General features: G+C 38.2%; 2 protein-coding genes across 3 annotated transcripts in view; one reads left to right on the forward strand and one right to left on the reverse strand.

Moving 5' to 3' along the window:
* Nucleotides 1-1,178, forward strand: part of nxph2a (neurexophilin 2a) — a 21,243-nt gene extending 20,065 nt beyond the window's left edge. The window contains exon 3 of the mRNA XM_087803923.1: nucleotides 1-1,178. This exon is cut by the window's left edge and continues 370 nt beyond it. Coding sequence (XP_087660049.1) covers nucleotides 1-338 — 338 coding nt within the window. The 3' untranslated portion in view covers nucleotides 339-1,178.
* A 3,486-nt stretch (nucleotides 1,179-4,664) lies between these two features.
* On the reverse strand, nucleotides 4,665-13,381 carry spopla (speckle type BTB/POZ protein like a). Of its 2 annotated transcripts, none has more exons than XM_087804071.1 (12): nucleotides 13,225-13,381; nucleotides 12,256-12,335; nucleotides 9,936-10,049; nucleotides 9,668-9,789; nucleotides 9,267-9,418; nucleotides 9,047-9,174; nucleotides 8,520-8,697; nucleotides 7,469-7,524; nucleotides 7,269-7,391; nucleotides 6,065-6,207; nucleotides 5,913-5,966; nucleotides 4,665-5,291 (listed from the first exon to the last, which is right to left on the reverse strand). In XM_087804071.1, the coding sequence occupies exons 3-12, from the start codon at nucleotides 10,011-10,013 to the stop codon at nucleotides 5,147-5,149; spliced, it is 1,179 nt and encodes a 392-aa protein (XP_087660197.1). In that variant the 5' UTR covers nucleotides 10,014-10,049; nucleotides 12,256-12,335; nucleotides 13,225-13,381; the 3' UTR covers nucleotides 4,665-5,146. The 2 variants fall into 2 exon arrangements, with proteins under 2 accessions (XP_087660197.1, XP_087660196.1); XM_087804070.1 differs by having other exon boundaries at nucleotides 9,936-10,052.
* Nucleotides 13,382-24,448: the final 11,067 nt, after the last annotated feature.

Raw genomic sequence — 24,448 nt, forward strand, 5'->3', positions numbered from 1 at the left:
CCACGGGCCTGGGCAACGTGTCCGTCAGCCTGGTGCCGCCGTCCAAGGTGGTGGAGTTCGAGCTGGTCCAGCAGGAGACCAAAGACTCCAAGTCCTTCAACTGCCGCGTGGAGTACGAGAAGACGGACCGCAACAAGAAGACGGCGCTGTGCAGCTTCGACCCGTCCAAGGTCTGCTACCAGGAGCAGACCCAGAGCCACGTGTCCTGGCTCTGCTCCAAGCCCTTCAAGGTCATCTGCATCTACATCGCCTTCTACAGCGTCGACTACAAGCTGGTGCAGAAGGTGTGTCCGGACTACAACTACCACAGTGACACGCCCTACTCCTCCACCGGCTGACGACCCTTCACCTGTGTGACCTCCGACCTCTCCTTCACGAGCCGTTTAGAACCCTCGGGCGTCACATGACGGAACACCTGACAAGAGACACACCTGTCCTGGTCACACTAGGTTTTGACAGCTGGGTAAGCCCCGCCCCTTTCTTGTTCAAGCCCCGCCCCTAAAAGTCCCTTCAAAATGACTCATGAGATCAGAGTCAAGGTCAGATGGTAAAGTGGGTGTGGCTGCAAGGGGCGGGGCTTAGTCAACAAAGGGGCGGGAAATATTCACTAACAGGGCGGGGCTTGTGTAAAGGGGCGTGGTTAACCTGTCCAACTCAGTTGGACGTAGAAAAGCGCAGAAAACAATCAGAAAAACGTTTCTTCGTCAGGATTTCAATTATGGATCCAACGAGGCTTGATGTGTTGATTGAGATCCCAAGGCAGCCAATGAGCAGCCGGCGCCCGTAACCATGACGACCCAAAGCTTCACCAGTCCAGGTAGTTTCTAGGTTCGCACCTGGTTGATGTTACCTGCGTCTGAAACCAGTTTGATTGGATTAAAGGTTAATAATATCATTAATAATCGTGATTCTCTCGTGAAGATCCTGAAGAAACATGTTTGTAAATAAAGTGTAAAACGTGTTTTGATCCTTCGATGTGAAAACTGTGATCATGTTTCTGATGTTTATCTTTTCCTCCTCGACTTGTTGGTCGACGTTTGATTTCCTGCTCGTCTCGTGTTGAAGACGTTCTCGTGCGTAGAGTTTTACCTTACCTTACCTTACCTTACCTTACCTTAAACACTTCGAAACTTTGCTTCTTTAAAGGTTTTTCTGGCATTAAAGCTGCTTTGAACTGGTGTCATGTGACTGCTTCTCTCGTCCGGCGCGTGAAGAGCCAATGAATCTGTGATAGCGACTGATAGCGACTGATAGCGACGCCTCGGGGAGAACATCCATTCTGAGGCCACCATCAGGGACACCAGCCTCCATTACTCTTATCTGATCCCAGTCAGGATCTGTGTCCACAGAAGAGTCGACGCGTCCATTTCAACCGTTTCTAAAGCGACTCATTGGATCAGGATTTAAATCAACATTTGTATATATTTGTCATTGTTGACGTCACAACAAACTCAACTAGTTTAACTAGAACTTCTCTGGTTTATTGCTTTAAATGATTTCTTTGCGTCCTTGAAGATCTCCTTCTATTTCACCTCTTTTATTTCCTTCTGTCCTTTAAAGACAAGCTTCATATTCGCTGAAGACTTTCTTCTACAACAAGGCTCTGTATTTACATATCTAACCATGAGGTCCGGGAACTAACGAGCAAATCGTTCTCTAATGATGCAGACGAGACGCTTCCTGCTCGCCGGACGATGATTAAAGGTCGGCGAGATGCTGTCAAGGTCGTTCGCTTGGATGTTTCCGGAGAGATTCCAGCCGAGCTTCGCTCCCCGAACCACGTCTTTCATGTGGAAGATCGTCTTCATTAGTCCTTTAATCTGAGCGTCGACCTGAGCCTCGTGTCTTCAGACCGACTCTTCCTGTCAATCACATCTGAACCGACCACTGCATTATGACCACTGCATTATAACCACTGCATTATGACCACTGCATTATAACCACTGCATTATAACCACTGCATTATAACCACTGCATTATGACCACTGCATTATAACCACTGCATTATGACCACTGCGTTATAACCACTGCATTATAACCACTGCATTATAACCACTGCATTATGACCACTGCGTTATGACCACTGCATTATAACCACTGCATTATAACCACTGCATTATAACCACTGCGTTATAACCACTGCATTATAACCACTGCATTATGACCACTGCATTATAACTACTGCATTATGACCACTACATTATGACCACTGCATTATGACCACTGCATTATGACCACAGCATTATGACCACTACATTATAACCACTGCATTATGACCATTATAAACACTGCATTATAACCACTGCATTATGACCACTGCATTATGACCATTATAACCACTGCATTATGACCACAGCATTATGACCACTACATTATGACCACTGCATTATGACCACTGCATTATGACCACAGCATTATAACCACTGCATTATGACCACTGCATTATAACCACTGCATTATGACCACTGCATTATAACCACTGCATTATGACCACAGCATTATAACCACTGCATGACCACAGCATTATGACCACTGCATTATGACCACTGCATTATGACCACAGCATTATAACCACTGCATTATGACCACAGCATTATGACCACTGCATTATGACCACTGCGTTATGACCACTGCATTATGACCACTGCGTTATGACCACAGCATTATGACCACTGCATTATAACCACTGCGTTATGACCACTGCATTATGACCACTGCATTATGACCACTACATTATGACCACTGCATTATAACCACTGCGTTATGACCACTGCATTATGACCACAGCATTATAACCACTGCATTATGACCACAGCATTATGACCACTGCATTATGACTACTGCATTATGACCACTGCTTTATAACCACTGCATTATGACCACAGCATTATAACCACTGCATTAAGACCACTGCATTATGACCACAGCATTATGACCACAATTATGACCACAACATTATGACCACTACATTATGACCACAGCATTATGACCACTGCATTAAGACCACTGCATTATGACCACTGCATTATAACCACTGCATTATGACCACAGCATTATCACCACTGCATTATGACCACTGCATAATGACCACTGCATTATGACCACTGCATTATGACTACTGCATTATGACCACAACATTATGACCACTGCATTATGACCACAGCATTATAACCACTGCATTATGACTACTGCATTATGACCACAACATTATGACCACAGCATTATAACCACTGCATTATAACCACAGCATTATGACCACAGCATTATAACCACTGCATTATGACCACTGCATTAAGACCACTGCATTATGACCACTGCATTATAACCACAGCATTATGACCACAACATTATCACCACTGCATTATGACCACAACATTATGACCACAGCATTATGACCACAGCATTATGACCACAACATTATGACCACTGCATTATGACCACAACATTATGACCACTGCATTATGACCAGACATCTTTAAACATTCAACTGTTTTAACCTCATGATTGATTTGTTCATGTCACTCCCTGAAGAAGTGATCTAGCATTTAAAAACTTTATTGATCACTTAAATATTGACATTAGAAAATGATCTTAAGCTCCGCCCACTGAAAACCGTTTTTCTGGAGATTAAATCTTGTTAATAACCACACCCACTCTGCTGTGATTGGTCAAGCATAGAGGTTTGTAGCCGCGCGTCATCAATGGTCTCCACCTCCAAGGGACTCGTTGTGTAAACAAAGCGTTATTACAGCTGGAGGAGTGAAGCCATTATTACGTCATAATGGACTCTCGTAACCTCTCGTTCGTCCAGATTTCAGAGCAACTTTATAAAGTAATACGTTTAGAACATGAAGTTACTGCGTCTTGAAGAACATTCACTACATGTTCTTTCACTCGAGTCGACCTCTAAGAAGTTAAGACTCCACTGAGACAAACTAAAACACTTCAATAAGAGACAAGATTCACGTCCGACTGCTGGAAAATGTTTAATGTGTTAATGCAGGCATTCGTTCAGTCACACTTCAGACGCGTCACTTCCAGTCAACATCAGCCGAATCACCTGAAAGTGATCCTTCTTCTCGTTACAAAACCCTCCGGCGTCAACGTTCATACGACGGACTGAACATTCACACGATCAGTTGAGGTGATGCTCAGCACCCGACAGACATCAAGCGAGTGAGAGGAAAAGGTTGTTTTTTGCACAAACTGGATTTAGTTCTGCACAAATAATTGGGGTAAATGCAGACGTCGTTACAAAAATTGTACTTGGACACTTTCTTCGACAAGAACATCACCATGCATTAGTCTCTCCACTTTTATTAACCACAAGATATTGAGAATATATAATATTTGCAAGTTGGCAATACTAAGGAAAGAATCGATTGAATCTAAAACAGTTCACAGACGTATGATCGGAATCATGTCCAATGAGAGAGAGACTGGCTAAATGGGACTGTTTTCTGGTGTTTGGCCTAAAACAATTTGATCTCCTCAGGAATGACACTTGGGTCGAGAACGGCAGATTATTATTCCCACACACAGAAGCAACACAGACTTTCCTAAACACTGGTCTGAAGATGGTCGAACGGTCATTTACATAGAAATGGTGCCATCAATATGGGGCATACACAGCTTTTAAAAAGTGTAAAGAACTGACCTTGCACTGAAAGTGTTCATGCTTTAATGTCTAGTCACAAAACGGGCTAAACATTACAAATATATAATATTTCCCATTTAGTCAAACCTTTGTTACGTTCCTATCGAACTCCATATCAAAAGGACTATGATGGGAACTAGTGCAACCTGGAGGAGCCTGGTCTTCGTGACAAGGCAGGCACAGAGTTTAGAGACAAACTTCTCTAGAGCAGCTCCAGAGCGATGGCAGATATATTAAGGCCATTCTTTTCAAATGACAGGAAATGAACAGTAGCAGGCAGCTTGACTTCCTGCCCGCACTGAACAGCGTTCAGTCGGGGCAGCAACACAAGCAAGCAACATCAAATCAGCTCTTCCCCCCAAAGTCCACGGATGCCAGTCGTCCTCCTGGTCAGCGACTCCTCGTGTTCAAGTGTGTTCAGTTTTGGTGGAAATGCAACGGTCGCCTCGCTAGTTCTGTCTCGACTCCCGCGAGCGAGTCCCGGCGCCATCACGACTGTTTTAGACGCTTCCTGGGAAGACCGAAGGGCGGACACTGGGCCGAGGCCAGAGCACGGAAGGCTTCGGCGACCAAGTGAGGGTGAGACTGGATCATTGACTTCCAGCCCGCCGTCTCCATGATGTCGGTGGCGTGGCTGCGAGCACAGAGAGCACAGACTTAAGAGTGGGGTCATTAAAAATCAATAAAGAGATGCTAATGGAACGAAGCAGGAGGAGAGAGAGTCGGGAACGAGGACAGAAATATCACATGTCGAGTCAAACCAGTCTCTAGACATGAACTTCATGGACAAGACGGTCAAGGCAGTCCTGAAGCTCTTACCAGACATTCATCACCGATTGAAATTAAACAAATGACTTTACATATTGTTCTTCTACGAGTATTCATTCATTGGTCACGGAGGTACTTTTAAACTATTATTTAACCATAAAAATAGTTCCGACTCGATGTTTTCTTCTTTGACGATATGACGGACGAGGATAAAGAGCTCAAAGCGCCGTCATGGTTTCAAGGTGTCCTACACACATCATTTGAAAGAATAACACATTGTGCGTCTGCTCTGAATAAAGTCGTACAAATGTTTCATTTCCTGGCGCAGGAACGAGTCTATTAATACGGAGGAGAGAAAGATACGCGCCTCAAAGTGAGCACAAATACAGCGAGTCGGGCTAAAACAATGAATTCTAATGCATCTGCTGTGGAAGGAGATAAGAGCATGTTATTAATCTTGTGTCACACATATCAGCTAATTACATACTTGCTATTCCAGTTCTTTCCATCTTTACAGCCCAGCTGTCTCAGGACGCTGCACCTATAGCGAGATAAAAGGTAAGCATTCAGGGCCGGTAAACACAAATGGCAGCAGAAATTTATCACCAGAGGATTTTTTTTCTCTTCTCCGATACTTGCCTGTTGATAAAATCTATGGCTTGTGCTTTGAGCTGCTCGGCGCTGTGCAGGTCGGCCAGGATGAGGGTGTCGGCCACGTTCTCCACCGAGAGGTTGTTGCAAAGAGCCTCTTCACACATGACTTTTAGACGCTCCAGAGCGTACTTCAGAGACAGACGTTCATTACTAGTTGAACCAGAACACGCGACAGAAGCAGGAACTCGTTTCTGTTCTGGTCCAGATGGACACGAGTGACACGATCCATGATTACAGATCAACGGCAGCAAACTTTACACATTAAACACACATTTAATTAGTTCACTTATCATCAGAAATTAAAATAGTTAGAAATTATATTTTATGCAAATATTGCTTAAAAACATTTCATTAGCGACTAATAACCTGATCAGTGGTTGGTTAGTTTAACCGAAACCATCTTGGTTGAAATGAAGTGAATACACAGATCTTTCAATGAGCTCATCAATAATAATTATGGTTTTTTATGAGTCAAACTGTCAGGTTTGCCATCGTGAGCATATTATGGGATATTTGCAGCTCGCTAGGCAACTATGGTGCAGTTAAACAGTAGTGAGAATAATGAGGCGACAAACGACGATATGAAACTCAAGTGAATGACGACAACAGTGACGACACAGAACAACAAAGTGTTGAAGTGATGACAACAGACTCAACACACACTCAAACAACCAGAAGGTTTCGACACATTATTGTGTGAAGCAGCTGCTCGTGAACTGTGAGAAGCAGCTGAAACATTGGATTGGTACAGTTTTGAGAGCAGTGTTACCAAGGATGAGAACTTTGACTTTAACATTATCCAACATCATCTAATGAACATAAAGAACCAGATAAAGCTGGAAGAGAATGAAAGATGTTCTAATGAATCACTCGACACGTCGTCGTCACAATATTGAACAAATCTCACATTTAAGCTCATATTGATCAGAAAGATATTAAAGAAATGATTTCCCTTTATTGGTCCTAATACTTTTTTATACTATATACAGTAGTAAGCAATACTAAAACTAATGAGCAGTTAATTAACCTCTTACACAAATTCAAGGTGTTCAGTTCGTCAACATATGAGTCATGATTCGAATGCAAAATACCGTCAACATTTAGACGCGCGTCTGTTTCTGTTTGTGCCGCGTTGGCCTGAAGAAAATATTCTGTGTTGATAAGAACTTTCGATTCATGAGCGTCTTACTTTATCAGCAGCTGCCAGCAGGTTGTCGGCCATCTTCTCCAGGTTTGGAGCCTTTCCTGTATAGATGAACCCCATCATCTCCTTAAAGACCTCGGGATCCACATCACTAATGTCAACACGGTTCTGAGGTAGAGAGAGAACAATGACATCATGAACAATAGAAAATAAAGTAGTAAACTGTATAGAAGGAAGAGTCTTGCCTTTTTACTCTCCTCCATTTCATGCTCGAACATGGCGTTGAACACAGGAGACCTGGCTGTGAAGCAAAATAAAGTTCATCAACAACTTGATACATTTTCAAAAAACATGAAACAAAAGTTTCTGATCAGCACCAAGTCAACCAAAATAATCTTAATCTACCATTTCAACAGGAAGACTCTATAGCAGTGACTAAAGCTGCCACCACAACGTTCAATTGGACACAACAAATAAAGAAGTCAAGCTTCCATCTCCAGCATCCCACGGTCATCTGGGTCAAGTTTTCTGTAAAGTCATAGCTGAAAGTTGACGTCTTTTTTAGAGCCATAGAAAGATACTTTTGTGTCAAAAGATCCACGGTTTCCTTGATATTTTGGGTCATGACGACAGGAATAGGAGAATTCCTTTTCAGGCGACCTTTAAAGCGTAAAGCTACGTCATCACCCCTTTAGTTCAATCACATCCATTGAACAGTGAAGTAGACGTCAGTACTATACTCTTGTAAACAAATGAAGATCAACAGCCTTCAAAGGCTTGTATTGTTTTGTCAGAAAAAAATAATTTCCAATTGTGAATGTATTGGAGCAAAGCAGCTTTTAGTACATATACATTATCAAAGAGATTGAAAACATTGGATGACTCGACTAAAATACACACACAATGAAAACACATTTTTACCATGAAGGCCAAACAAAGTGTGTTTTAGCCAAAATAGATGGATCAACTTTATTGATCCCCCTGGAGATCTCTTTCGGGAAAGTTTTTCCAGATATGAAGGGAATTATCCAACAAGCAGCATCAACAACGTGCTTGAGCATGACCTTAATACTGGGGAGAAATCGGAATACCTCGAAACCAACCATAAAGATGTATTGATGAACAGATTATAGAAGCATAAAAGGACGAGGGCAGGTTTGTCGTTTGTGATGGTAGGAAGAGCCATGATAACACAGCCTTTAACAATTAGCCCCTAAATTCATCGTCATGTTTGAAGGCTCAACAGATCATTAAGCTCATGCATTCAAACACTGCAGGGATGGACGACTTCTTTACCTGCTAGAATGGATTTGTGGGCTTTGAACTCCTGCCCTCCCACGTACAGGCTGCAGTCTGTGAAGCGTGAACACTCCCACAAGTTCCCCAGGTCATCAGACAACTGACACTCTGGTACTTTGAGCATGTTCATGTTGGATTGGCCCGAGATGTTGACAGAATCCTGGACCACGCTCACCTGTACAATAATGCAGGAGAGAAATGCTTTCAGAAAACCAGTCATCAACGTTGCAGGGAAAAATCGAAACAGTCGAGGGCTTGTAGTTTTGAATGTCAAACTTGACTGTTATGGCAATTATTTTCCAAACCCCCCCAACTCTACCTCCAGGCACATTAAGATTTTTTCCAAGCACTAAATTAAATTACCTGCTCACCAATGTTAATTTTAAATTTCAATGAGGTAAATTTCCTTTGATGCAACAAACCTGCACATAAAGGGTAAGTTGCGGAACTGAATTGCACCACAAGGTTCTGATGATACATCAACACGGCCAGTCTTTGCAAGAGGATATGGAATAAAATCTTACCTCACAGAACAGTGTGAGCTTGTCATCAGGCAGAAGCCCATTGGCCTCATCAAGGAGGAAATCTCTCCTGATAAACTTTTTGAATCCCCAGTCTTTACCTTGAACAAATCTGTAGGCTCTTTGGCTTTCTAAAGTAACAAAGAAAACAATTTAGTTCATTTTGTTTAAACAGTGCATCCATATCCCTTACAGTCAACTTATTTTCTGTCACTTCACTCACCCATCGCCTTAGTCTCCTCTCTCTTCGCATTCAACAAGGAAAATTTAAACTTTGCTCTGACTTCACTTTTTGGACAGCTAACAAGAAGTAAATATAACGAGAGATAATCTTTGCTTTCATCGTCAAGTCCCTTTGGATTCACTCGTAGACACCTAAAGAAGGGGAAATAAAATCAGTAACATGCAAAGCATTTAAACATTAGCTGACAATCAGGACATTTCTATAGTCCTCATAAAAACTTTCTTCCTTCTTCCTGAGGGTAAACTGTACAACTTGTCTCCAATTGAAGGAAATTATCTTGTATTTAAAAGTTCCCGGTACATAACAAATACTATTCTTTGTTAATGCCATTACAATTGGAGTGGATCCACTAATCACCGACACCGTAAGTCAATACGTACCACTTCATTTTGTCATTGGGACCAGAGGAAAAGGTTGAGCTCTTCAACACTTCGCCCATTTCTTCTCTACAAAAACTAAAGTTATTTATAGTCCACATGTAGGAGAACTTCACAACTTTGACCTGGAAATAGAGAACATTGACAGGTTGTGAGTTTCTTATTTAAAAAAAAAAACAAACGCGTGATTGATTACATTGAAACTATAAAAGGAGCTTCAAGGTCAGTTTAATAGTCACATAAGGTTTTGTTAAAGATCAAATGATCAAACCTGTGTGTAACACCAGCTCTCTGCCACTGGCCCACTGGACATCTCCCCAGGAGGGGGAGGGGTTGGTACCCGTGACATCTCCAGTTCAGAGGTAGCACTCGTGTCCTTTAAGCACTTCTTGGTTCAGAAAAGAAATAACAGGTTATTTACAAATATTCCATCACACACCATTGCATCACAGTGTAATCACAAAAATAGAAATTGTTGTTCTTGCTAAACTTTCCGTCTCCAAATAAAAGACCTGCTGTGATTTTAGAGGGATTAATGAAGACTAACTAACTAACCAACTACATCAGCAATATAAACGGACACTGCATCAATGACAACACTGTTGCTCAATTAAAATAAATGTGATAATTCATAGTTTGTTTAAGAGTGACCAAAGAGATAATCATAAAGTAAAAAATATTCAAGTGGATTTCTCTGGTTTATAGTTGATGCATTTCTGTGCGTTAAAGTAAGCGACACAAACAAGCCTCTTGGTCAATCAACACCACTTAATGTATAGATTCAAGAGAGAAATCAATTACAGAGCCCACAGTTGAAAACTGTAGCAAGGTTCCAAGCCATTTCAGTAGCACTGTCCACACTTTCAATTTTTAACCTACACTTTTTCATTCTTAATTTTGCACCAAAGCAAACAGTTAAAAAGCTGTTGGTAACGGTCACCAAATGAGTCAAGTAAATTAGATCCCGACGTCACATGATCAAGATGCTTTCTTTCCACCTGGTGAATTTCCAACTAAAAGACATTTTGGAAAAACGTTCACATTTCATTTTTTGAATACTGTAAATACTATTAAATACTGTCTCGCCTGCAGTTGATCCAGAACTCTGCAGCGATCTGATCCAGCCTTACACCCAAGCTCGGACTCTGAGGTCTGTGGATCAGAATCTACTGATGGTTCCTGAACACGGTTCAGGACCAGAGGAGAGAAATCCTTCCAGACTGTTGCTCCGAAGCTTTGGAACGATCTTCTCTCTCTTTGTGTTTGATGATCTACTGACTCCTTCAAGAAACATCTTAAGACTTTTATTTGTTCAGGCTTTTCCCTGATTCTCTGGAACTCCTGAGTTGTTCTCAGTGTTATCTTGATCTTTAAAGTATATTTTTCCGTATCGTTTTGATTGTTTAAGCAATTTGTGACCCTGGTCTGGAAAAGCGTTCTATAAATATAAATGACTTACTTACATAAAATGCTTGTACCAGACAAATTCTAAAGACAACGTGTGATTATGTTATATGATCGATCACTTTCATCATGAAATTGCACTTTGTGTCATCATCATTTAGTGAACAATTTAAACACCAACGTCTACCAAGTACCACGGATGCAGCACAAGAGTGTGTTAGCAGAAATGTCAAGTCATAACATTTCAAAGATTATTAACCAATCACCCAATTTTGAAGTTGCAACTTTACAAGTTACACAACCTTTACAAATAAAGTCACCTTATTGAACAACCATTCAATCATATTGAACCTCTGAGTGGTTTTGGTTAAGCATGGATTTAAAATTGAATATATATACATTTTTGTTCAATCTATGAGTTGCCAAAGTTATATGCGACAACCCTAATGCTAACATTTTGGCAACATTTCTTTCTCTGGCCAGAAATTGAGAAATTCCAGTTTGTCACGATGCGATTGAACCGTTAACTAGATTGCTGCACATTTCCTACAATACCAAGAGCGTATTAAATCCATTAACCAGGAAATCAATTAAATACAGATTACAAATGGATCTCAATACAATTATTGATACAGATGCAAGTTCCAACGTGGCAAAGAAACATATCAGAGAAAGATTTTTGTACAAAAGTGTTCATTTTATTTTTGTTTCATCATTTTTTGCTTTACTTTAAGAGCTTGAGGGTTATTTATGTTTCTCACAAAATTGTCACCTTTTTTATGGTATATATTTGAGTCCGTCATCGTTTCTACAGATTCGTTCCAAATGTAATCATGTTTGTCTTTTATTCAAAGTCGGGTTGCCAAAAGAAACAATACTTCCAGTACCATCACGGAAAGAAATACAACGATACTAGTCGTTTTGGTACCACGTAGTATCCATCTTGGGTAAAATCTTTACCATGACTTGCCATTACACACATTGTCCTTTGGTCGATCCCACTTTTGAGTCTAGAAGTTTTTAAAAAATATTGTCAAAGAGCATATCAATAGTTTACAACTATTTAATTGTTTTAATTGGTGACTGTGCAAGGGATTTTAAAAGACAAAAGTAACTGTTTGTATTGTACCTCAGGGAATTGTACTTAATAATAAAGATATTGGTCTTTTCGATCAAAAGAATATTACCTTTTCAGTATCAGAAATTGCCCAAAGGTGAAGTTAAGGTCATAACAGGATACTTCACGGCCCCATCTTCATGTTCCAGTCTGCAGTGACACAAAAGGTTATTAAATAACAACAATGAAAAACTCAAACCATCCTTTGTTTAAAAAAAATAAAAAATGAAAAAATCTGACAATTATTTGTAAAACCAGAAACGTCAAGAATATTTTATATGCACACATATTTACCAAACAAAGGTGAATTGATAGATTTAAATGTATATATTAGTACATGTTTTTGTTCAGCATTCAATGACGTTAACTGTGGGACCTGAAGTTTTTATATCATGTCACCATGATATTCTCCAACATCAAAAGAGTACTTTCTAAACAAAAACAGAAGGCTCTGGACAAAAATGACAACTTTCAGAAACAAATGGACACTTGAGAAGAAGAATGATGTTGACGGTTTAAAACAAAAGTGTCATTTTAAGCAAATATACATCATGATATCAACTCATTGAAGTGCAACATGAACGGCTGTCAGATTCAAATCATCAACTAGTCGTACAATAGCAACAAACTGAGAAGAAAACAAACACGCATCAGTCAAATATTCTACTGAATAGAAGATTTGAGCAAAATCACCAAAGAGTGACGTGAACAGCAGCAGAAAAGGTCGCATTTTAAACAAATCCATCTTTAGCGCACAGCCAAAGCTAACTGTGCGCAGCTAGCTTAACATAAACAACGACTCCACGCCTGTGCCGTTTTGTAAAACGTCAAGTACACGTTAGTCTAACGACTCTAGGCAGGATTAAGGCACTGAATTCTGAAGTCATGTTAACAACATTACGGCGAGTCTATGTGTAAAACAAAGGCCCACGCTTTGTATCGATGACAGCATGCTAACAGACCAAGCTAACGCATGCTAACTAGCGCTAGCTTGGCTAGCTAATGAAAAAAGTTAAAAAACATATGATGGCGGCATTACCTTTCAGTTTCATACTTCCGTTTATGTCAGGTGTTTCATACAGCTTCGTTACACAGTGGCGCCGATCAGCCGCAGTCACTTAAAGTGTTTTTGTTGAGAAATACTCTTCACAAGGTTTCTTTGTCTCATTTATATCAGAGCTAGCTTACATCTGTACAGCTGGGCTGTTAGCTTCAGCTAGCTACTGTCAGCAGCGCGCATGCGCAGCACCTCCAACATCCTGCCTCATCAGATCAGCTGTTTTAAGAAGTGAAGGAACGACGTGAAAACAAACATTTTAAATCTGCACTGAGAGGATGCTTTAAAACAAGGTTTATGGAAGAAAAGAAACGTTTGGTTCGCACAACAATCAACATAAACGGTAAATTAACATTAAATCTGCTGAGATTATTAGTTTTCATGTAATGAACAAATACACATAGAAGTATTTCAAACAGAACACTGAGATGTTATAATACACATCTCCAGAGGGATGGATGAAGTCTGTCTAATTGTATAATCTTGACATGAATAACAATTGATGATAAAAAGTTTTCTTGATCTTCGGATCAAATAATAGTAAACAATAAAGTTATACCGAACATAATAATCAGCTGCTGAACGAAGAATATTGAAATCTGTTCACATTCTTCCTTCAGATTCTCCGGAGCAAAATAGAATGAATTGATTAAATGAAGGATGATAAGAATCTGATGAGAGAAAACTATTAAAAAATATATTATTAAATGAATATCGTGTTCTATAAAGAATCTTAGTTGTTTATTACATACAATATATGTATTTATTGCTCAAGTCATTATCAAGCAAAACTCCACGTGTTCGTTTGTTGTTCTTCCTCCTCAGACGAAGATGTGACTTTCAGAGAGTTGTTCAAATGTGTTTCTGCATATTCTTCACGTTCACGTCAAGTTATATTGATCGACTCGTTCATCAGGCGCTTCAAGTCGCGTTCTTTTTCCTGAAGGATTTTTTTGAACGTTTTTTCTCTTCAGGAGTTTCTAAAGATGCGTAATAATATTAACGATGATCTTCCTTTCATCGTGAAGGTCAGGCTGAGTCTGAGGGTCTGAGACTCGACGGGTTTCAAACCTTCAAGTGCTTGTTGAACACATGGATGATGAGCTTCAAGTTATTCAAATAAACTCAGTAGTTTGAGACATGAACTAACAAAGTACTTGTTGAAGCTACAGGTAGTTAAAGAAAGTAATAGTTTGGTACATGAACTAACAAAGTACTTGTTGAAGCTACAAGTAGTTAAAGAAAGTAATAGTTTGGTACATGAACTAACAAAGTACTTGTTGAAGCTACAGGTAGTTAAAGAAACACAATAGTACATGAACTAACAAAGTACTTGTTGAAGCTACAGGTAGTTAAAGAAACACAATAGTTCATGAACTAACAAAGTACTTGTTGAAGCTACAGGTAGTTAAAGAAACACAATAGTTCATGAACTAACAAAGTACTTGTTGAAGCTACAGGTAGTTAAAGAAACACAATAGTACATGAACTAACAAAGTACTTATTGAAGCTACAGGTAGTTAAAGAAACACAATAGTTCATGAACTAACAAAGTACTTGTTGAAGCTACAAGTAGTTAAAGAAACACAATAGTACATGAACTAACAAAGTACTTGTTGAAGCTACAGGTAGTTAAAGAAACACAATAGTACATGAACTAACAAAGTACTTGTTGATGCTACAGGTAGTTAAAGAAACACAATAGTACATGAACTAACAAAGTACTTGTTGAAGCTACAGGTAGTTAAAGAAACACAATAGTACATGAACTAACAGAGTACTTTTTGAAGCTACAGGTAGTTAAAGAAACACAATAGTACATGAACTAACAAAGTACTTGTTGAAGCTACAGGTAGTTAAAGAAACACAATAGTACATGAACTAACAAAGTACTTGTTGAAGCTACAGGTAGTTAAAGAAACACAATAGTACATGAACTAACAAAGTACTTGTTGAATCTACAAGTAGTTAAAGAAACACAATAGTTTGGTACATGAACTAACAAAGTACGTGTTGAAGCTACAAGTAGTTAAAGAAACACAATACTTTGGTACATGAACTAACAAAGTACTTGTTGAAGCTACAAGTAGTTAAAGAAACACAATAGTTTGGTACATGAACTAACAAAGTACTTGTTGAAGCTACAGGTAGTTAAAGAAACACAATAGTTTGATACATGAACTAACAAAGTACTTGTTGAAGCTACAGGTAGTTAAAGAAACACAATAGTTTGGTACATGAACTAACAAAGTACGTGTTGAAGCTACAAGTAGTTAAAGAAACACAATACTTTGGTACATGAACTAACAAAGTACTTGTTGAAGCTACAGGTAGTTAAAGAAACACAATAGTACATGAACTAACAAAGTACTTGTTGAAGCTACAGGTAGTTAAAGAAACACAATAGTACATGAACTAACAAAGTACTTGTTGAAGCTACAGGTAGTTAAAGAAACACAATAGTACATGAACTAACAAAGTACTTGTTGAAGCTACAGGTAGTTAAAGAAACACAATAGTACATGAACTAACAAAGTACTTGTTGAAGCTACAGGTAGTTAAAGAAACACAATAGTACATGAACTAACAAAGTACTTGTTGAAGCTACAGGTAGTTAAAGAAACACAATAGTTCATGAACTAACAAAGTACTTGTTGAAGCTACAGGTAGTTAAAGAAACACAATAGTACATGAACTAACAAAGTACTTGTTGAAGCTACAGGTAGTTAAAGAAACACAATAGTACATGAACTAACAAAGTACTTGTTGAAGCTACAGGTAGTTAAAGAAACACAATAGTTCATGAACTAACAAAGTACTTGTTGAAGCTACAGGTAGTTAAAGAAACACAATAGTTCATGAACTAACAAAGTACTTGTTGAAGCTACAGGTAGTTAAAGAAACACAATAGTACATGAACTAACAAAGTACTTATTGAAGCTACAGGTAGTTAAAGAAACACAATAGTACATGAACTAACAAAGTACTTGTTGAAGCTACAAGTAGTTAAAGAAACACAATAGTACATGAACTAACAAAGTACTTGTTGAAGCTACAGGTAGTTAAAGAAACACAATAGTACATGAACTAACAAAGTACTTGTTGATGCTACAGGTAGTTAAAGAAACACAATAGTACATGAACTAACAAAGTACTTGTTGAAGCTACAGGTAGTTAAAGAAACACAATAGTACATGAACTAACAAAGTACTTGTTGAAGCTACAGGTAGTTAAAGAAACACAATAGTACATGAACTAACAAAGTACTTGTTGAAGCTACAGGTAGTTAAAGAAACACAATAGTACATGAACTAACAGAGTACTTGTTGAAGCTACAGGTAGTTAAAGAAACACAATAGTACATGAACTAACAAAGTACTTGTTGAAGCTACAGGTAGTTAAAGAAACACAATAGTACATGAACTAACAAAGTACTTGTTGAAGCTACAGGTAGTTAAAGAAACACAATAGTACATGAACTAACAAAGTACTTGTTGAAGCTACAGGTAGTTAAAGAAACACAATAGTTCATGAACTAACAAAGTACTTGTTGAAGCTACAGGTAGTTAAAGAAACACAATAGTTCATGAACTAACAAAGTACTTGTTGAAGCTACAGGTAGTTAAAGAAACACAATAGTACATGAACTAACAAAGTACTTATTGAAGCTACAGGTAGTTAAAGAAACACAATAGTACATGAACTAACAAAGTACTTGTTGAAGCTACAAGTAGTTAAAGAAACACAATAGTACATGAACTAACAAAGTACTTGTTGAAGCTACAGGTAGTTAAAGAAACACAATAGTACATGAACTAACAAAGTACTTGTTGATGCTACAGGTAGTTAAAGAAACACAATAGTACATGAACTAACAAAGTACTTGTTGAAGCTACAGGTAGTTAAAGAAACACAATAGTACATGAACTAACAGAGTACTTTTTGAAGCTACAGGTAGTTAAAGAAACACAATAGTACATGAACTAACAAAGTACTTGTTGAAGCTACAGGTAGTTAAAGAAACACAATAGTACATGAACTAACAAAGTACTTGTTGAAGCTACAGGTAGTTAAAGAAACACAATAGTACATGAACTAACAAAGTACTTGTTGAAGCTACAAGTAGTTAAAGAAACACAATAGTTTGGTACATGAACTAACAAAGTACGTGTTGAAGCTACAAGTAGTTAAAGAAACACAATACTTTGGTACATGAACTAACAAAGTACTTGTTGAAGCTACAAGTAGTTAAAGAAACACAATAGTTTGGTACATGAACTAACAAAGTACTTGTTGAAGCTACAGGTAGTTAAAGAAACACAATAGTTTGATACATGAACTAACAAAGTACTTGTTGAAGCTACAGGTAGTTAAAGAAACACAATAGTTGGGTACATGAACTAACAAAGTACGTGTTGAAGCTACAAGTAGTTAAAGAAACACAATACTTTGGTACATGAACTAACAAAGTACTTGTTGAAGCTACAGGTAGTTAAAGAAACACAATAGTTTGATACATGAACTAACAAAGTACTTGTTGAAGCTACAGGTAGTTAAAGAAACACAATAGTACATGAACTAACAAAGTACTTGTTGAAGCTACAGGTAGTTAAAGAAACACAATAGTTTGATACATGAACTAACAAAGTACTTGTTGAAGCTACAAGTAGTTAAAGAAACACAATAGTTTGGTACATGAACTAACAAAGTACTTGTTGAAGCTACAGATAGTTAAAGAAACACAATAGTACATGAACTAACAAAGTACTTGTTGAAGCTACAGGTAGTTAAAGAAACACAATAGTTCATGAACTAACAAAGTACTTGTTGAAGCTACAGGTAGTTAAAGAAACACAATAGTACATGAACTAACAAAGTACTTATTGAAGCTACAGGTAGTTAAAGAAACACAATAGTACATGAACTAACAAAGTACTTGTTGAAGCTACAAGTAGTTAAAGAAACACAATAGTACATGAACTAACAAAGTACTTGTTGAAGCTACAGGTAGTTAAAGAAACACAATAGTACATGAACTAACAAAGTACTTGTTGATGCTACAGGTAGTTAAAGAAACACAATAGTACATGAACTAACAAAGTACTTGTTGAAGCTACAGGTAGTTAAAGAAACACAATAGTACATGAACTAACAGAGTACTTTTTGAAGCTACAGGTAGTTAAAGAAACACAATAGTACATGAACTAACAAAGTACTTGTTGAAGCTACAGGTAGTTAAAGAAACACAATAGTACATGAACTAACAAAGTACTTGTTGAAGCTACAGGTAGTTAAAGAAACACAATAGTACATGAACTAACAAAGTACTTGTTGAAGCTACAAGTAGTTAAAGAAACACAATAGTTTGGTACATGAACTAACAAAGTACGTGTTGAAGCTACAAGTAGTTAAAGAAACACAATACTTTGGTACATGAACTAACAAAGTACTTGTTGAAGCTACAAGTAGTTAAAGAAACACAATAGTTTGGTACATGAACTAACAAAGTACTTGTTGAAGCTACAGGTAGTTAAAGAAACACAATAGTTTGATACATGAACTAACAAAGTACTTGTTGAAGCTACAGGTAGTTAAAGAAACACAATAGTTGGGTACATGAACTAACAAAGTACGTGTTGAAGCTACAAGTAGTTAAAGAAACACAATACTTTGGTACATGAACTAACAAAGTACTTGTTGAAGCTACAGGTAGTTAAAGAAACACAATAGTTTGATACATGAACTAACAAAGTACTTGTTGAAGCTACAGGTAGTTAAAGAAACACAATAGTACATGAACTAACAAAGTACTTGTTGAAGCTACAGGTAGTTAAAGAAACACAATAGTTTGATACATGAACTAACAAAGTACTTGTTGAAGCTACAAGTAGTTAAAGAAACACAATAGTTTGGTACATGAACTAACAAAGTACTTGTTGAAGCTACAGATAGTTAAAGAAACACAATAGTACATGAACTAACAAAGTACTTGTTGAAGCTACAGGTAGTTAAAGAAACACAATAGTACATTAACTAACAAAGTACTTGTTGAAGCTACAGGTAGTTAAAGAAACACAATAGTACATGAACTAACAAAGTACTTGTTGAAGCTACAGGTAGTTAAAGAAACACAATAGTACATGAACTAACAAAGTACTTGTTGAAGCTACAGGTAGTTAAAGAAACACAATAGTTCATGAACTAACAAAGTACTTGTTGAAGCTACAGGTAGTTAAAGAAACACAATAGTACATGAACTAACAAAGTACTTGTTGAAGCTACAGGTAGTTAAAGAAACACAATAGTACATGAACTAACAAAGTACTTGTTGAAGCTACAGGTAGTTAAAGAAACACAATAGTTCATGAACTAACAAAGTACTTGTTGAAGCTACAGGTAGTTAAAAAAAACACAATAGTACATGAACTAACAAAGTACTTGTTGAAGCTACAGGTAGTTAAAGAAACACAATAGTACATGAACTAACAAAGTACTTGTTGAAGCTACAGGTAGTTAAAGAAACACAATAGTACATGAACTAACAAAGTACGTGTTGAAGCTACAGGTAGTTAAAGAAACACAATAGTACATGAACTAACAAAGTACTTGTTGAAGCTACAGGTAGTTAAAGAAACACAATAGTACATGAACTAACAAAGTACTTGTTGAAGCTACAGGTAGTTAAAGAAACACAATAGTACATGAACTAACAAAGTACTTGTTGAAGCTACAGGTAGTTAAAGAAACACAATAGTACATGAACTAACAAAGTACTTGTTGAAGCTACAGGTAGTTAAAGAAACACAATAGTACATGAACTAACAAAGTACTTGTTGAAGCTACAGGTAGTTAAAGAAACACAATAGTACATGAACTAACAAAGTACTTGTTGAAGCTACAGGTAGTTAAAGAAACACAATAGTACATGAACTAACAAAGTACTTGTTGAAGCTACAGGTAGTTAAAGAAACACAATAGTACATGAACTAACAAAGTACTTGTTGAAGCTACAGGTAGTTAAAGAAACACAATAGTACATGAACTAACAAAGTACTTGTTGAAGCTACAGGTAGTTAAAGAAACACAATAGTACATGAACTAACAAAGTACTTGTTGAAGCTACAGGTAGTTAAAGAAACACAATAGTACATGAACTAACAAAGTACTTGTTGAAGCTACAGGTAGTTAAAGAAACACAATAGTACATGAACTAACAAAGTACTTGTTGAAGCTACAAGTAGTTAAAGAAACACAATAGTACATGAACTAACAAAGTACTTGTTGAAGCTACAGGTAGTTAAAGAAACACAATAGTACATGAACTAACAAAGTACTTGTTGAAGCTACAGGTAGTTAAAGAAACACAATAGTACATGAACTAACAAAGTACTTGTTGAAGCTACAGGTAGTTAAAGAAACACAATAGTACATGAACTAACAAAGTACTTGTTGAAGCTACAGGTAGTTAAAGAAACACAATAGTACATGAACTAACAAAGTACTTGTTGAAGCTACAGGTAGTTAAAGAAACACAATAGTACATGAACTAACAAAGTACTTGTTGAAGCTACAGGTAGTTAAAGAAACACAATAGTACATGAACTAACAAAGTACTTGTTGAAGCTACAGGTAGTTAAAGAAACACAATAGTACATGAACTAACAAAGTACTTGTTGAAGCTACAAGTAGTTAAAGAAACACAATAGTACATGAACTAACAAAGTACTTGTTGAAGCTACAGGTAGTTAAAGAAACACAATAGTACATGAACTAACAAAGTACTTGTTGAAGCTACAGGTAGTTAAAGAAACACAATAGTACATGAACTAACAAAGTACTTGTTGAAGCTACAGGTAGTTAAAGAAACACAATAGTACATGAACTAACAAAGCTAAAACATATTTCAGTACTTCTACAGACGAGATAACGACGCCTGTCAGTTCTTCTCTTCTTCCTCACGAGTTATTAATGAGCTTCAAAGACTTTAATTAAACGTATTTTATTGGATTTGATTGTCATTCGAACAATGCTGACATCATATATCGTCCAGTGTTTGATTAAACCAGCGCATCACTCTCTTCTGCTCTCTTCTGCTCTCTTCTGCGCCAACATTGTTCCAGCCTCTCATGTTGGACGAGATAATGATCCGTTTCATTCAGACTCGGACTCCATTGAGAGTTTGACGGTAAGAACAGAATAATGGTTTTATAATAAACTATTGTCTCATAGCAACACAAGCTGTCAATCAAATGAGAAAGAAAGAGATGTCGATATATTTCTGATATATTAAGTCTTTAATGTATCACTCTGGTGACCTTTCCAGGGTGTCCGTCGTCCCGGTGAGTAGAAGATCGTTAAATATATGATGTATATTTCTAATGATCCTTAAGATACTGTTCATTGAAGCTGCTTTTGCAAAGTTTTCAGTCCAGAAACATTTAAATGCAGACGTTCTAGTGAAAAGTAAGTGACGATCCAGGCGTGATGATCAATACATAACTGATCAATCAACGTCTTCTGTGAATTCAAACCGGACGGAGATGAATCCACTGCTGTGATCATCGCCTCGTGAAGAAATCAAAGCTTCAGGATTTTAATGGATGGAGAGTAGAAGCCAAACGTAGCTGTTGCTGCGAAGTCACTTCATGTTTGTCAACAAGCTCAGAGAAGTGAGACATGATTGTTTCTTCTGAGGAGAGAAGCTGAAGACGACCTGTCGCTCTGCTGAAGACGACCTGTCGCTCTGCTCACCTGTCTGCTGGGACAGGTTTCCTCTGGACGAGCTTCTCTTTCATCTGCTCGCTCCTCACAAGAGACTTTAAAAGTCTTTTATCTCCGCCGGCGGCTTCACTTCCTCGTCTGCCAAGACAGAAATTCTACCAATTAAGCCGGCGGTGGCGTGTTGGTGACGTTGATCAAGGCGAGGGTCGCGACGCTTGCAGGCGCCGTCACTTAAAAGCTGCAGATTCACAGCAAAATGGAACAATATTCTAGAAGATCAGGTGTAAACGTCTGGATCCTGGAACATCTATGATGTCGAGGACACGTTCTGACATCTAATCAATTCAAGATTCATGTCCGTAGAGATGTGAGATGGTTCTACTCCGGGTACTCCGTCTAGAAGAGTGACCATGAGTCTCTGATGATTGAGCGTCAGGAGAAGATCCAGTGAAAGATACCTTTGATTAAATCCATTTGAAATAAATATGTCAAAAATATTCGTATCGAATCAAATGTGATGAACTTTAACGTCGTTTATATCATTTGATTTCGATTTACTTTTATCTTAACTTTTATCAAAAGATGAAAAAGACTTTAGTTTATGAACTTTATGAAACCGATACAGAAAGAGTTACAGCAACATTTATTCATGGAAATCGTCTCAACTAGTTTTCTCTCGTGTTCCATATATTTTATTCCCAGAGCGTCAGCGGAGAGACGAGGATGCATTACTGAGTCCATGATCCTCCAGATAAAGAAACCACGTCTGCAGCCTGAGAAAGAGGAGAGTTTGCAGCACTTGGAGCAGAAGGTCAGCAGCTGCCAACGATGGGGACATCGTGTCCAGATGGTCCTCAGATGGTCATCAGACTGTCCTCGGATTGTCCTCAGATTGTCTTCAGATTGTCTTCAGACTGTCCTCAGATGGTCCTCAGATTGTCTTCAGATGGTCCTCAGATTGTCTTCAGACTGTTCTCAGATGGTCCTCATATTGTCCTCAGATGGTCCTCAGATTGTCCTCAGACTGTCCTCGGATTGTCCTCAGATTGTCCTCAGATTGTCTTCAGATTGTCCTCAGATTGTCTTCAGACTGTCCTCAGATGGTCTTCAGCTGGTCCTCAGATTGTCTTTAGATTGTCCTCAGACTGTCCTCGGATGGTCCTCAGATTGTCTTCAGATTGTCCTCAGACTGTCTTCAGATGGTCCTCAGATTGTCTTCAGATTGTCCTCAGACCGTCTTCAGATGGTCCTCAGATTGTCTTCAGATTGTCCTCAGACTGTCCTCAGATGGTCTTCAGATGGTCCTCAGATTGTCCTCAGACTGTCCTCAGTTCTCCACCTCCTCACCAGGAAACACACCAGATGTGTTGGAAACAACAACACGGTGAAGCATCTTTGATTCTGAAAAGTGAATTCTAAGTGAGCCGCGGTGATCTTGGCCTTTGGTGCCGGTGGATCGATGGAAAGATACCCATGAGCGATAGTCTCCTGGACACTCTCTCTATCTGCTGTTCTGGTCATTTTAAGGACGTTCTTATCTCCAGGAAAGCTCATAGATTTATTTCACTGACAATCAGTGGAAAACATTTGCATAAGTGAAACCTGAAAGTCAAGTGATGCTCGTGGACCAGGTGTGTCTGTAGATGTTTCTGTTGACATCATGGTTTCTATGCACCAACAAAACATCTCCACATCAGCCCGTGACCTTCACATGTGAGAAGATGGAGAGAAACTTACCTTTTACTTCTCGGTGTTGCAGGGATGCATTAATAACATTTTATGTTGGACGTGAAAACCTTTTTATTAGTTTAGAAAAACACAAAAGTAATGTTTACAGACGGAAACACAATTGAAAGTGATTTGACAACAAATCCACTGATCCTGACGAGGATCTGCTGAAGCAGCATCAGTTGCTTCAGATCGTTGGACTGTGAGGAACAAACGTGTGTCAGAAGCAAGTATTGAACGTTGAATTCTTAATCTCTTATGTGGGCGTGTTATCTGAGTCTGTCCCAGCTACACAGGGTGAGAGGCAGGGGACACCCTGGACAGGACTCCAGTCTCTCTCAGGACACGCAAAGACGCACAACATTCACACACACACACACACACACACACACACACACACACACACACACACACACACACACACACACACACCTACAGACGAAGGAGCCGGAGTACCCGGAGTAAACCAACGCAACACGTGAACCTGCAATGAACCTAAAATGTTCAAACCTTTTTTTTATTCAAATGTTTTTTTAAGTGTTAAATTATTCCGTTAAATAGTTGATCATTAATGTGTTTATTGAAAGGTTGAATTTGTTTTTAATGATTTTTAATTCAAAGATCTTCAAGACTTTCTAAATTCAGTCTTTAAAATACTTAAAAATGTTACAGTAACTCCATTAAAAGTTTCAACATTTGTTAAATGGTTAATATTCTTAAGACATACTTTGTAAGGTCACGGGTTCAAAGGTCAAGG

This window comes from Callionymus lyra, chromosome 12, assembly GCF_982586985.1.
Source record: "Callionymus lyra chromosome 12, fCalLyr1.hap1.1, whole genome shotgun sequence".
NCBI classification, from domain to species: domain Eukaryota; kingdom Metazoa; phylum Chordata; class Actinopteri; order Syngnathiformes; family Callionymidae; genus Callionymus; species Callionymus lyra.